General features: G+C 63.4%; 2 protein-coding genes across 3 annotated transcripts; both read left to right on the forward strand.

Annotated features, from left to right (window-relative positions):
- Positions 1-1440: 1440 nt before the first annotated feature.
- Positions 1441-9665, forward strand: CARD9 (caspase recruitment domain family member 9). 2 transcript variants are annotated; one of them, XM_025982103.2, is made up of 13 exons: positions 1441-1585; positions 2844-3062; positions 3284-3421; positions 3865-4169; positions 4247-4426; positions 4623-4766; positions 5052-5177; positions 6991-7182; positions 7572-7613; positions 7772-7817; positions 8906-8982; positions 9311-9387; positions 9471-9665. In XM_025982103.2, the coding sequence occupies exons 2-13, from the start codon at positions 2879-2881 to the stop codon at positions 9568-9570; spliced, it is 1611 nt and encodes a 536-aa protein (XP_025837888.1). In that variant the 5' UTR covers positions 1441-1585; positions 2844-2878; the 3' UTR covers positions 9571-9665. The 2 variants fall into 2 exon arrangements, with proteins under 2 accessions (XP_025837888.1, XP_072604219.1); XM_072748118.1 differs by having other exon boundaries at positions 1442-1585; positions 2865-3062.
- An 82-nt stretch (positions 9666-9747) lies between these two features.
- Positions 9748-11744, forward strand: DNLZ (DNL-type zinc finger). The gene is made up of 3 exons (XM_025982105.2): positions 9748-10076; positions 10692-10831; positions 11484-11744. Exons 1-3 carry the CDS (start codon positions 9870-9872, stop codon positions 11650-11652), a joined length of 516 nt encoding a protein of 171 aa, XP_025837890.1. The 5' UTR covers positions 9748-9869; the 3' UTR covers positions 11653-11744.
- Positions 11745-13631: the final 1887 nt, after the last annotated feature.

Genomic DNA, 13631 nt, shown 5'->3' on the forward strand with positions numbered 1-13631 from the left:
GCATCTGGAACCAGCGGCTGCCTGCCTGCCCACAAGTCACGCAGCGGCCCCAGGCCGGCATCGCCTTCCTCCCAAGCAGCTGCTTCTTGGTGGGAGGCCAAGCCCCAGCACCCTTCGCGCTCTGAGGGACGCGGTGCACAGCCTTGGCTTTGGTGTGCAGCCTTTTGAGGTGCTTGGTTCTAGAGGCTTCATGCCTGTGCTCTCCAGGTGTGAGCATGCCCTGGGGTGCTGTGCCCACCCACCAGGGGCTGACCCACCACCGTGCAGCCTCGTGCACAAGCTCTTAGCTTTTCAGTTTGCACCTGGTGCTTTTTCAGCTTGTTTCTGCTTTCCTTGGGGGCTCCTTTAGACCTATGGCTATTTAGAGGTCTCTTATTTTATTTTCAAACATTTAGGGATTCTCCAGTTAGCCTTTTGTTTTTGATTTCTGGCTTTTGATACAGAGAACAGAACATTTCTGTCATTGAATTCTTACCAACACCCCCGTGAGGGCGACACCCTTTATTAATTTTCTTTTGCAGAGCAGGGAAACACTGCTGGTCATAGCTCCTGGAGGGCCCAGGACTGGCTGTTCTGGAGGCGCGTTGGCAGCCTCCATCCACCCAGGGTCAGAGGTCCGAGAGCCTACAGGCGGGGAGCCTGTCAGGCAAGAGGCAGCTGCCATGGGAAGGTGGGGCCGGGAGCCCTGCTCAGGACCATCCTGGCCTTTCCCTAGCAATTGCCTCAGCCTGGCAGCCAACAACTTGGGCCAACCAGCCCAGCTGCGCCAGTGAGGCCTTGGCCTGGGGTTTCCTGGCAGACCCTGGTCTGGAGGCCTGCTATCCTGGCTATTGGGTCCAGCTCTGATGGCTGGTCAACAGCCCTTCTGAAACTGGTTTGTGGGGCCATGATGAGTGGCCTGGGAGCCTGCTGTCACAGTCCCGAGTGTCCCAGTAAAGAGTAAAGTGGAGACACTCCCAGGAAGGGATAGGGTGTGCAGTGTAGCAGGGGCTGGTGGCCATGTGGGGCAAGCACGGACAGGCCACAGTGGGGTCTCCAGCCACATGCCTTCTGGATGCTACACCAGCCCTCATGTGATCAAGGCCCGGCTGGCCTACTGTGTGTGTGGGCATCTGGCTGAAATCCCAGAGTTGGGCCTGAAGCCCTGGGATCTCCTGCACTTTGCAGAGGGCCCACACTGCAGGTTCCCAGCCAGCCCCTGGTGGAGAAGCCTCCAGAAGCCTGCGTTCAGGCCAAAGTGGACTAGACAGTGCATTGGCTTCCTCCAGCTCCGGGGAGGGTCCTTGCTCACACTTCCACTTAGTGGATGCCAGGGCTGGGCCTCCAGGCCTCTGTGCAGGACTTCCACTTCCCTCTGCCCCGCCTCTTGGGCCCTGCCAGGCGGGCGAATCAGAAGGCAGGCCCAAGGACCCACTCCCTCTGGGAGGACCTGCCCGGCTCTGTGGAGCTGAGCAGCACCATCAGGAAGTGCACAGCTTTTCCTCCTGAGCTCCACTGGGCTGCCAGCAGCACCTCCTGTTCATCGGATCAGGCCAGCCTGGGCTGACCAGTGTCCACTGCACAGGTGCCTCTCGAGGACCCTGAGGTAGGCTGGTCAGCTGTCCTCTCAGGGTGGCCAGGAAGACACCCATCTCTGCTCAGGGCTCCTGGGGCACATACCCCAGAAGAGCACCCAGGGCCTCCACTCCTGCTCTGTCCTTCACAGCCACCTGAGACCTGCTTGTTCAGCTCAGTGGAATTAGCGGCAGAGGGTCAGGTGTGGGACCTGTGGATGTAGGTGGGAAAGGCAGGAAGCGGGCTGAACGTTACAAGGGCCATCCACTGAGTTGCTGGTGTCTCTCTGGCTGGATGGTGTGGCCAAGGGCTGCAGGAAGTTCAGGAAGCTCCTCCAGAGGCCCTGCCTGCTGCCGTCTGTCTCTCTGGGAGTATGGCCTAGCTCCTCTGGGCGGCAAACCTCCGCCCACAGTTCCTACGCTGGCTGAGGGCAGTCTGAGATGGCAAGTCAGGGTCTCTGTCCCCACCACTGGGAGGAGGCTCCTGGTTTGGCCCAGGCCTCGAGCGTGGTCCGTGCCCACCCGTGGAAGGGAGCAGCAGTGGGTAGTCCAAACACAGACGGCCCTGGTCAGGGAGCTGGCACCCTGCGTGCCCAGGAACAGGGAGAGAAGCCCAGAGGTGGCTGGTGCCTGGGCCCTGGGAGTCTGCAGAGGGCACAGGAGTGGCGTGGATGCTGGCCATGCCGATGCAGCTGGGCCCCTCCTGGTGCAGCGGTCCACAGCTGCCCTTCCTGAGCCAGCCGGTGCCTGGGCCACTGTTGCACCACCAGCCAGCCGCCGGAAAGAGAGGAGGCGGTGGGGCTAGGCCCTGAGCAGGAGCCATGTCCAAGAAGGAGGAAGTCCTACAGCAGCACAGGCTGGCGTGTACGTGGGCAGGTCAATGCCCCAGGCATGCCTCCCCAGCCTGGGCGCCTACCTGCCTGTACCTGCCAGGGAGGCCCTGCCAGTGGGTAGGAGGTGGTGGTCTACCAGCCTCATGCTTTAGGGATGGGGGTACAGAGGCCAGAACAAGGCCACAGTGGGGGGGGGGGGGGTATTCTCAGATGCCGCCAGTCCCTGAAGAGCCTCCACATCTTCCCTCACACTTATCAGGGTGACTTGGACAGAGAAAGCCCAGGTCACCTGCTGAGGGAGTGGCTGCAGGGTCTAGAGAAGGCCGAGAGGCCGCCCTGGCTGAGCTGGTGCCCCGGTCAGAGCACCAGCGCAGAGGAGGGAGGGCCAGGGTGGGTGAGGCTTCACACCTACCTATCCTGGACTCCCCTGGGCCCAGCGTGCAACTGTCCTTGCCAGCTGCTCTCCCACCAATCACAGCGGTGGCCGCCACCATGTCAGACTATGAGAACGAAGACCAGTGCTGGAGTACCCTGGAGAGCTTCCGAGTGAAGCTCATCTCCATCATCGACCCCTCGCGCATCACGCCCTACCTGAGGCAATGCAAGGTGCTGAACCCCGATGATGAGGAGCAGGTGCTCAGTGACCCCAACCTGGTCATCCGCAAGCGGAAAGTGGGTCAGTGCTGCCTCAGCCAGGAGCTTTGGGTACAGGAATGGGCGCTCCCCAGCACCCCACACCCTGTCCTGTCTGCTGGGAGCCGTGGTGCCTCCATGCACAGCAGACACCCCTGGGAGGGCAAGGGTGGGTGGGCAGCAGGTAGATCTTGACCTGGGCTGGGCCTATAGGAGCTCAGTGCACAAGCCCAGCCAGCCCCAGCCTGGCCCTGTGGGTTTCAGGAGTGCTCCTGGACATCCTGCAGCGGACCGGTCACAAGGGTTATGTGGCCTTCCTTGAGAGCCTGGAGCTGTACTACCCCCAGCTCTACAAGAAGGTCACGGGCAAGGAGCCCACCCGCGTCTTCTCCATGATCATCGGTGAGGCAGGGGGCCCCACGGGCAGGCCGGATGGCTGAGCTCCTAATGGATAAACTGGGGGCAAAAGGAAGTGTGAGGGTTGCATGGGAGTGCCAACAGCGGGGCCCCATGCTGCGCCTTCTCTCTGGTGGAGAAAAGGAGGACCCATGCAAGGAGGGCACAGAACCCCTCCATCTGACCCCACCAAAGCCCTGGCTCCCGGAAGGACTGGGTGCCCACCAGCCCTTATAACAGGAAAAGGGAGGGTAGGTACCTGGCCTCATTGCTGCTGTCCTGGAGGACAGGAAGACAGTGGGGATGTTAAGTCAGGAGGTCAGCCCGCTTCCTCCATGGGGAGCATCAGCGCCGGGCCCTGTGTGCCTTGGAGTGGGTCCTCAAGGATGAGGCCCAGGAAGGGGTGCAGCAGGGAAGGGGGTCCTCTGACGCGGCCTGGCCATCTGCAGACGCATCCGGGGAGTCAGGCCTGACGCAGCTGCTGATGAGCGAGGTGCTGAAGCTGCAGAGGAAGGTACAGGATCTGAGCCAGCTGCTCAGCTCCAAGGACGACCTCATCAAGGAGCTGCGGGTGAAGGACAGTCTGCTTCGCAAGCACCAGGAGCGCGTGCAGCGGCTCAAGGAGGAGTGCGAAGCTGGCAGCCACGAGCTCAAGCGCTGCAAGGATGAGAACTATGACCTAGCCATGCGCTTGGCCCGCCAGATTGAGGAGAAGGGGGCTGCGCTCATGCGCAGCCGCGACCTGCAGCTGGAGGTGTCCTGGCACCTGAGGCCGGGTTGGGGGTGGAGAGGTGCGGGGCGAGGCTGGCGGCTGATGGTGTCTCCTCACAGATTGAGCGGCTCAAGCACAGCCTCATGAAGGCAGAAGACGATTGCAGGGTGGAGCGCAGGCACACGCTGAAGCTCAGGCATGCCATGGAGCAGCGGCCCAGCCAGGAGCTGCTGTGGGAGCTGCAGCAGGAGAAGACGTTGTTGCAGGCCCGCATACAGGAGCTGGAGGCCACAGTGCAGGTGAGGGGAGCCCAGGGCAGGAGTGGGGGGGCCTCGTGTGGGTGGGGCGGGCCCAGGGCAGGGGCCAGAGGTGGGTTCCTGTGCGGATGGGATAAGCACTTTTGGGAGCTGGAGAGATCTGGCAGGATGCTGGTGCCAAGAGCAGGGCCCCCTCGAGTCTAGCTGCCTTCCTCCCTCTCCCCTTCACCACCCACAGGAGGGGAAACCAGACAGGAGCAGCCCCTACATCCAGGTGCTGGAGGAGGACTGGCGGCAGGCACTGCGTGGCCAGCAGGAGCAAGCCAGTACCATCCTCTCTCTGCGCAAGGACCTGCGGCAGGGGGAGGCCCTGCGTGCCCGGGTATGCAGCTAGGGCCGGTGGACATGAGCCTGGGCCAGGCCAGGCTGGGTGGGCTGAGGGACCACCCTGTGTTCACGCAGCCCCTGGGATCCACAGCCCTGCCTCACCCCTTCCTGGAGGTGCGGGGCCTTGGCCTCCCACCCCACTCCTGCCCTGCACTCCTACAGGATGGGCAGGCCCGGGCTTTGGGTTGGCAGGGACCCAGAGACTCAAGCAGCCTCCCTGTCAGCTGGGCCTGAGCAGGGGCCAGAATGGGCGGTGGGGGCTAGCTGCTGGCTCCCGTAGTGCATGGAGGAGAAGGAGATGTTCGAGCTGCAGTGCCTAGCCCTACGGAAGGACTCCAAGATGTACAAGGACCGCATCGAGGCCATCCTGCAGCAGATGGAGGAGGTTGCCATCGAGAGGGACCAGGTAGGCACCTCGCCGCTTCCTGCCTCCTGCTGGCGAGGAGCAGCCCAGGGTGAGGGCACAGGTGGGGTGGGGGGATTCCCACAACTGTGGTGCTTCGCCCTTTTGCAGGAGGGCTGTCATCAACTCGTTGAAAAAACGTGAACAATCGTGAGGGTAACCCCTTCCCGCCCCCTGCCACCCCAGCCCACTACCAGAAAAACTGCCCTGCCGGCAGCTCGTGCCTTCAGATTCTTTCTAGTGCACATACAGTTTCATTTTTGTCTTACAAAAATGGAAACCGTCTTGTTTGGCAAACAGCATTTTGGGTTTCTGGTTTGTTTTTTTTTTAAGATGTATTTATTTATTTGAGATGGAGAGGTGGGAGGGGGAGCACATTGCACATGGTGGGGAGGGTCAAAGGGAAAGGGAACCTCAAGCAGACTCCCCGCTGAGTGGGGCTCGATCTCACAACCCTGAGATCACAACCTGAGCAAATTTTTTTAAAAAGATTTTATTTATCTGATAGAGAAACAGAGCAAGAAAGGGGAGGAGAGGGAGGAGCAGGCTCCCTGCCGAGCAAGGAGCCCAACACGGGGCTCCATTCCAGGACCCCAGGATCATGACCCGAGCTGAAGGCAGACACTCCACTGACCCAGCCACCCAAGCACCCTTAAAATAGCTTTTTTGACTTAAACTCTTGGGCAGGACACCTAGGTGGCTTAGCAGTTGAGGGCTCCCTGCAGGGAGTCTGCTTCTCCCTCTGCTTGTCTCTGCCTCTCTTTCTGTGTCTCTCATGAATAAATAAATAAAATACTTAAAAAACAAAATAAAACAAACAAAAAACCCCAAACCCTTGTCACTTTGGTTGGCTGTGCTCCTGGGAACTGGAGGCAGAAGCTGCCTCTTTCTCGTCAGCACCAGGGTTTTTCTGATCAGTGTCAGTCGGTGCTTTGGCAACACTCTGGAGGGACTGGAAGCCTGCTCAGAGCCTCTAGCCTTGCAGTTACCCATCTGAATGCCTCTGGTGGGGATGACGGTGTGCATCCCCAACAGAGGATGGTGCTTTTCTCTGGTGCAGAGAAAGCACGGTGCTAGGATTGTGGTGCCAGGCTGTGGTGCCTGGTCCCTGTTTCCAGGGAGCTGCCTGGAGGCCACAGGCAGGGAAGGGCAGGGAAGCAGTGCTCCCACCTTCCCTGGGGGAGGCAGAGGAAGGGAGGGTGCTGTGCCGCCAAAGGCAGGCCGCCAGCCAGGGATGCTGGGGCCCGGCAGCCCAGGTGAACGGGTAGGCTTCTCTCTGGGTGTCCCTGGTGGGCAGCAGGAAAGGAAGGCAATTCTCAGTGATTTCTCAAGTTCTGGCCATTGAGGGCCGAGGGCTCTAGGGCTGAGTTGGCCTCCAGGCAGGGGCTGGCTGCTTGCAGCTGCCACCCTGCTCCAGGCCTGGGCACGTAGGCAGCTGGCTGACTCTGGCTATGGGTCAGAGCTGCGTCAGGTGTGCTCTGGTCGGTGTGCTGTGTCCCCCAGAGGGACAGCCGTGATGAAAGATGTAACACAGCTGCCAACAGCCATATTCCTGATCACACCGCTAAGTGCCGTGGAGGGCAGAAGCGCGGGCTGGATGTGCGGTGGGGTGAAGGGCTCAGAGATCAGAGCTGGAGGTTTCATCTCCACCTCCCATTGGGAGCTGTTATTACTACACAAACCCTCAAGCACTACACAGGCAGAGGGAGAAGCAGACTCCCTGCAGGAAGCTCTCAACTGTTGTGCTGAGAGGCGGGGGTGGTCCTGGGGTCTCCAGCAGCCACCCAGCCCACCCTGAGCCATCCTGTCCATACAGGCCATTGCCACACGGGAGGAGCTGCATGCACAGCACTCGCGGAGCCTGCAGGAGAAGGACACGTTGCGGAAGCAGGTCCGGGAGCTGGCAGAGAAGGCAGACGAGCTGCAGCTGCAACTGTTCCAGCGCGAGGGCCAGCTGCTAGCTCTGGAGGGCAGGCTCAAGCGGCAGCAGCTGGACACGCTCGTGCTGGTGGGCCTCCCAAGGGCTGCGGGCCTTTGCAGCGCCCGCTGGTCAGAGATGCAGCCACAGTAGAACACGGGATAGGCCCTCAGATGCCAGCGTGTCCCCGAGACACCAGAGCCCAGAGGCAGGGACGCTGGTCAGCCCAGGGCCAGGCCTGGCTTGGAGACTGCTCCGTGGGGGCGCCCGGGCAGGTCCCAAGCCTTTCCCAGGCCCCTTTCTCCTCCTGGGGAGCGTGGGGGTGTGGCACATCTCAGGGACTGGCAGGCCACTTTGGGTGTCATGAGGAGGAGGGAGGGGTGTTCTGGCCTGGGACCCCTCACTGTGCCCCACCTTACACTGACCCTGGGGGTGGCTGGGTTTCCTGTTTGCTGACTGACTCCTCTCTGTGACCACAGAGCTCTGACCTGGATGACAGTTCACCCAGGAACTCTCAGGAGGTGAGTACGCCCCCCAGGGGTGGGCTCCAGGCCACAGTCTCTGCCAGACCACTGTCCCCCCAGTCCCTTTTGGGAGCTGGGCCCCAGCTGGCCCGCCTCCTGGTCCTTGGAGCAGGGACTTCCTGCCAGGTCATTGATGCCCGTTTCTTTCCCGGAAGCTCTCGCTCCCCCTGGACCTGGAAGCCGTCCAGCTCTCGGACAAAGGTGAGGAGCAGAGCAGCTTTTCAGGGATGAGATAGCCGAGGCCTCCTTGTCCCCATACTTGGACTGGGCATAGCCCTGTCCCATGGATCTCTCACAACCCCACTTTACAGATGGGGACATTGAGGCTTGGAGAGAGACAAGAAGCCCTCAGGCTCCCCAATGAACAAACGAGCTAGGTGTGTGGGGCCTGTGCCCCATCTCTGATGCTGAGAGCCCACCCTGGGCCCAGGAATACAGGGCTGAGACATCCTGCTCTCCCTGAGCTTCCTCTTGGGCAGGGGGCAGGGGAAGTCCAACAGGGAGTGTCGGAGGTGCAACGTGGGGAAAGCAGGGCCGTCTCAGGGCCAGGCACAGAGGTGGCAGGAACATAGCCTGGGGGTGCTGAGGGGTGACAAGGGATCGAAGGGCTCACTCTGAAGGTGGCATGGAAAGCCAGACAGTCCTCCTCTGTGTCAGGCCTGCTGCCAGCCTCCAAAGGAAGCAAAAGAGGAACAGCCAGTGCAGAGGCAGGGGGCTAAGCTTCAGGCCACAGAGCCCCAACGTGGGGACAAGCAGGCAGGACCCCGCAGGCAATGAGTGGTAGGGGGAGGCCCTGGGAGCCCTAACCCAGGGGTGGCATGGCCCCTTGAAGGAACTGGGGCAGGCTTCAGGGTCGCAGGCTGAGGAAGGAAAGGTGCTAGCCCCCCATGATGTCAGTGGAGACTGGACGTCCAGCCCCTCTCCTGGCCAGCTTAGGGGAGCCAACCCATCAGAGCACCTTCTGTCTGAGGGCCCTGAGCCCTGGGCCTGTCCAGGCCCTGGCAAATTCTGGGGAGCTGGCAGCTTGGAACGTTCTGCTGCCAACTGCTGCAGGGCCCCAGTCCCCACCCAGGAGCTGAGTTGGATGGTGGGGCAGTGCCTGGTGGGCTTCTGGCAGCCTCTGGGAGGGGAGTCCCTGACCCCAGTCCCCTTTTAGGGTTCAAGTAAGGACCCAGGGGATGTTGCAGGACTGGCCCCAGCTTCAGGGGAGGGGCGGTGGCCAGGGTTGGCCATGCTAAGTGTGGTCCCTGCAGCTGGGGAGGACTCACAGGTCCAACTCTCCATTCTAGGAGGCCCCGCCAACAAGGACAGCCCACAGCAATCGTTTGTGGCCCTGCAGGAGGAGCAGCTTCCACTGACCACCAACGTAAGGCTTCCCTGGGGTCCCCACTGCCCTAGGCACCCCTGACACAGGCCTCGGGGTGACTGAGCCCAGGAAGGGGGTCTGTGCAGCCTGGATGCCTTGGGATGAAGGCAAGGGTCTCTGCCATTGGCTCCTGGGGGGGCATTGTTTGGAACAAGGAGCCTAGTGCCCCTTGTTGCACGGAGCAGCCTGCAGAGCGGGGCCAGGGCGGGGCAGCGGCGGAAGGCCAGTCCTCCGTGCGGGGGCGCTGCGCTCAGGGCACCCTAGGAGCCGGCTGTGGGTCCGGGTCCGCCCGCCGCCCCCCGGAGCCTGAGCCTCGCTCCGCCCCCAGGGCGCAGGCCTGAGCGGCGGGGAGCCCCCAGAGAAGGAGCGGAGACGCCTCAAGGAGAGCTTCGAGAACTACCGCAGGTGCGGCCCCGGGCCGGGCGGGCGGAGCAGGGGGCGGGCTGTCCGGGGTGGGCGGCCCCGCGGACACGCGCTCGCCCGTGCAGGAAGCGCGCCCTCCGGAAGATGCAGCACTGCTCGAGGCAGGGCGAGGTGGACTGGGAGAACACCACGGGCAGCGACAACACGGACACCGAGGGCTCCTAGCCGGCCCGGCGCGCCGGCAGGGCGTGCTCGGTGTGCGCGGTGCGGACGCGGGCAGCAGTGTCAGAAATGCATAATAAACCACCGCGGTCCCGCCACCGCCGCCTCCGCTGACTTCGCTCCCATGTGCACCCCCGGCCGCGCGCGCACCTCCCGCCTCCAGGGGGCAGCAGAACACAGCCGGCCAGTCGGCGGACCGCAGCCGGAAAGGGCCGATTACGTCCCGTGCCCGCTTCCAAGATGGCGGCGGGGCGGCTTCGGCGGCGCGGGGCGGGGCGGCGCGGCCGAGGTCGGAGGGCGGGATGCTGCGGGCTGCGCTGAGCCGCGTGCCGCCGCTACTGAGCCGTGTGCGCCCCCGGGAACCCGCCCTGAGGTGGCTGTGGGGACGCAGGGGCGGCCCGGAGGCCGCGGGGAGAAGGCGGGCCGGGGCGGGGCTCTGGGGCTGGCGGTGCTTCAGCTCGGAGCCGGCGCCCGGGGCCGCACACTACCAGCTTGTCTACACTTGTAAGGTGAGCGCGCAACGGGTGCGAAGCTGGTTCCTCATTCGGGTTGGCCGGCGCGGCGGGCAGCGGTGCCGCGTGCGCTGACAGTATGGAGGGGTGGGGCTGCCCGGGGGCGTGGCTTTTCCGGGAGAGGAGTGGGGCTATGGCTGGGGGCGGGGCCTTTCCGGGGAGGGGTGGGGCTATGGCTGGGGGCGGGGCCTTTCCGGGGAGGGGTGGGGCTATGGCTGGGGGCGGGGCCTTTCCGGGGGAGGGGTGGGGCTATGGCTGGGGGCGGGGCCTTTCCGGGGAGGGGTGGGGCTATGGCTGGGGGCGGGGCCTTTCCGGGGGAGGGGTGGGGCTATGGCTGGGGGCGGGGCCTTTCCGGGGAGGGGTGGGGCTATGGCTGGGGGCGGGGCCTTTCCGGGGGAGGGGTGGGGCTATGGCTGGGGGCGGGGCCTTTCCGGGGGAGGGGTGGGGCTGCCCCCAGGGCGGGAGGAGAGGCTACCAAGGGGTGGGGCTGGAACACGGGAGGGTTGTCTCAGGAAGAGCAGGCCCTGCCCCGGGGTGGAGTCACTCCCCAGAGGGGGCGGGTCCTTCCCGGGGGCGGGTCCAGGCGTCACCTGGGCTGCCGGTGTCCCTCAGGTGTGTGGGAGCCGGTCTTCCAAGCGCATCTCCAAACTGGCCTATCACCGGGGCGTGGTCATCGTGACCTGCCCCGGCTGCCAGAAGCACCACGTCATCGCCGACAACCTGGGCTGGTTCTCAGACCTGGATGGCAAGAGGTGAGGCCCTCTGGGGAGGGTGAGGGGACAGGCCTGCGGGGTCGGGCCCCACCCCTCTTCCGCGGGGGGGCCCCCTTCCTGTCGGGAGGCTCGAGGAGCCTGCCTTTCCCACAGCCTTCCCGGTACAGCAGGGGTTGTTTCGTTTGAGTTTTGGGAAAACCACAGATGCCGGGCAGGGCTGGGGGACTACACCCCTGTGGTCCTGCTTGGCAGCCACCTTCTGCCATCACAACCAGCAGCCTTGTTGGGCCCCAGGGCCCCCCACGCTGGCCTGACTCCTGCACCAGTGACCCTCGTCCACTGTGGCGGCTCTGTCCCCATGCAGATGTGTGGGGTGCCAGAGTCCAGACAGGGTTCTGGTGCATCATTCGCCTTCTCAGGCCAGATTGAAGGTGTGGGGGGCAGTGTGCACCCCTCCTGTAGACAGCAATTGGGGCCATGGTCCGGAGTTCACCCAGGCTTCTGAGTGGCTGTTCTACTTGAGAACGGGTTGGGGACAGATAGCAGCTGCCTCTGGGGGCTCTGAAGGGTCAGCCTGTGGGGGCTGCCAGTGTGGGGACCTGCTCTCCTGGCTCCAGCCTGGCCTGGGCACCCTGGGGTGCCCTTGAAGGACCAAGGGCTGGGAGTGTCACAACACCTCCTTCTCTCTCAGGAATATTGAAGAAATCCTGGCAGCCAGAGGGGAGAAGGTGTGCCGAGTGGCTGGCGACGGGGCCTTAGAGCTGGTTTTAGCAGCTGCAGGGAACCCCAAATCCCCTCCCACCCCAGAAGGGGGTGAGGACCAGGATCCCACTCATCCTGGCAAGACCGAGCCCAGCTGACCCCATCTCCTGCCTTCCAGAAGATGCTTCGGACCGGGACCCTTCCAGGCTGGCCTGTTTTCTATCAATAAACACATCACCTGGAGATAGTAGGTCTGGGGCCTTCTTGTCGTCCCTGGTTCTGGAATCAGAATGAGTCCTAGGAACCACCTGCGGGTGCTGCAGGACCTTGGTTCTCCACTGCCCCTCCGCACAGAGGACCAGCCCAGACTTGCTGGCTGTGTCTGTGGGAAGAGGCTGCTGGGGGCCTGAGCCCCTCCTGGTTGTGACCAGGGGCCCTGGGCAGGTCCCTCAGCTCCTCTGAAGCTGCCTTCCCATCACATGAAGACACTAATGGTGGCAGCCTGTCAGGTGTAAGGGCGGGAAGACAAGGCTTGGAACGGGTGGGGGTGGCTCGGATGTGCTCTGCCAGAAGGGATGGCCACTCAGCCACTGTCCTTTTGGGGGTGGGCGCAGCACCCACCACGGGTCCTGGTCCTCTGGCCAGACACGGGGAGGTCCTACAGATCCTCCTTCCTCCTGCACCACCTGCCACCCCGACACCCAGACAGACTGGCCCCAGTGCCCACCTCAGCCCTGACCCTTGGTGGCCGGCCTCAGAGTCGGTGCATTGGGCTGCTCGCTGTGGCCGCCGCGGGGCAGGTGGCCATGATGGGGCAGGGGTGGGACTCACGGGCGCTAAGTGCCCCATGTGGTGCCCTCCCCCCCGCCCCCATGGGGTGTGTGGTTTGTCTCCCAGCCTTGTTTGACGGCCTCCTCACGATGTTCCTGTGTTTATGGGAGCGCATGTATTTCCCGAGTGTGACCTTCACCATTCATCACCAGCCATGGCCTCGAGGATCCAGCAGGATGCCAGCTGACAGCTGCCCTGCGTTGGTGCCCTGAGCTGCAACACGTTCTCGGGGGTGTTGGCAGCGCGTGCGGTGACTCGATTACCCCCTGTCTGTCCCCTGGCAAACAACCATCTATTATCTCCCCCGGAGCCTCCGGAGCTGCTGGCAGAGGCTGTCGCCCTGGAGGCTGAGCCTGCCCCTCCCCATGGCCCCAGGAGGCAGGGCTGGGCCCTCGCCGCTGACTCCCTGTCCCCTGGGGGTTGGGGTCCTGGTGACGCAATGGTGCAGGTAGGGAACCAGGCCTGGGGTGTAAGACCACGTCTTACAGTTCCTGATCCTGATGCTGGACGTCCAGGCCCTGCTGACCCTGGAGGGACGGCCCTGCGCAGGGCCAGGCTCTAGAGACAGTCATAGCTTTGCCCTTGAGTGCACCCCATGGCCAGGTGCCAGCCAGTGAGGGGCAGCCCCTGCCCTCAGAGCGGCAAGGATGGCTCACACTGTGGCTTCCCAGGGCAACCACCAAGAAGGAGCGTGGCACCCCATGGTACTTGCTATGGAGGCTTCTCAGAGCGCCAAGAACCGTTGGGTGGGGAACCCTGGAGGGCCTCCCTGGGCAGGTGTGCCCTGACTGCAGCTCCTCCCTGCAGACTCCCTTCCCACCTGTCTTGTCCTCCTCATGCCACCCTCACCTCAGGGATCTCCCCCACTACCACCCTACCATGCAGCCGGTCACAAGGAGTGAAGTGACACCTCCTGCCTCGCCCAGTTCCCGGATGCTGCACCATGCCTCTGGGGACACAGCTCTGGGGTTGGGGGTCTCTGCTTGGGGGTGTCCTCCCCACACCAACTTCCCCTCTTTGAAGATGGCTCCATTGCTCTCCTCAGCCAGCAGGGCTCAGGGTGTGAGGTCACGGGCACTCTGCACCTCCTTTGCTCTGTGGCCCCAAGCACGTCCTGGGTGGGTGGGTCACAGCTCTAACTGGGGAGGACTCGGGACTGGAAAGGCGAGTGGGCACCTAGACCATGTGTGCCCAGTCAGGTTAGACGCCACAGCCAGGTGAACAAGGGTCCCAACCTGCCACCAAGTGGCTGGATGGCGCCATTGCAGGTGCTAGCATCACTGGCTAGGTCACCTTGGTGGTGGCT

Source organism: Vulpes vulpes, chromosome 2 (assembly GCF_048418805.1).
Source record: "Vulpes vulpes isolate BD-2025 chromosome 2, VulVul3, whole genome shotgun sequence".
NCBI classification, from domain to species: Eukaryota; Metazoa; Chordata; class Mammalia; order Carnivora; family Canidae; genus Vulpes; species Vulpes vulpes.

Coding starts and splice junctions, on each gene's coding strand:
- DNLZ (XM_025982105.2), top strand. CDS start 9,870: ATGCTGCGGGCTGCGCTGAGCCGCGTGCCGCCGCTACTGAGCCGTGTG. Junction 10,077..10,691: donor AGCTTGTCTACACTTGTAAG/GTGAGCGCGCAA, acceptor GGTGTCCCTCAG/GTGTGTGGGAGCCGGTCTTC. Junction 10,832..11,483: donor TCAGACCTGGATGGCAAGAG/GTGAGGCCCTCT, acceptor CTTCTCTCTCAG/GAATATTGAAGAAATCCTGG.
- CARD9 (XM_025982103.2), top strand. CDS start 2,879: ATGTCAGACTATGAGAACGAAGACCAGTGCTGGAGTACCCTGGAGAGC. Junction 7,614..7,771: donor CACCCAGGAACTCTCAGGAG/GTGAGTACGCCC, acceptor CTTTCCCGGAAG/CTCTCGCTCCCCCTGGACCT. Junction 9,388..9,470: donor AGCTTCGAGAACTACCGCAG/GTGCGGCCCCGG, acceptor TCGCCCGTGCAG/GAAGCGCGCCCTCCGGAAGA.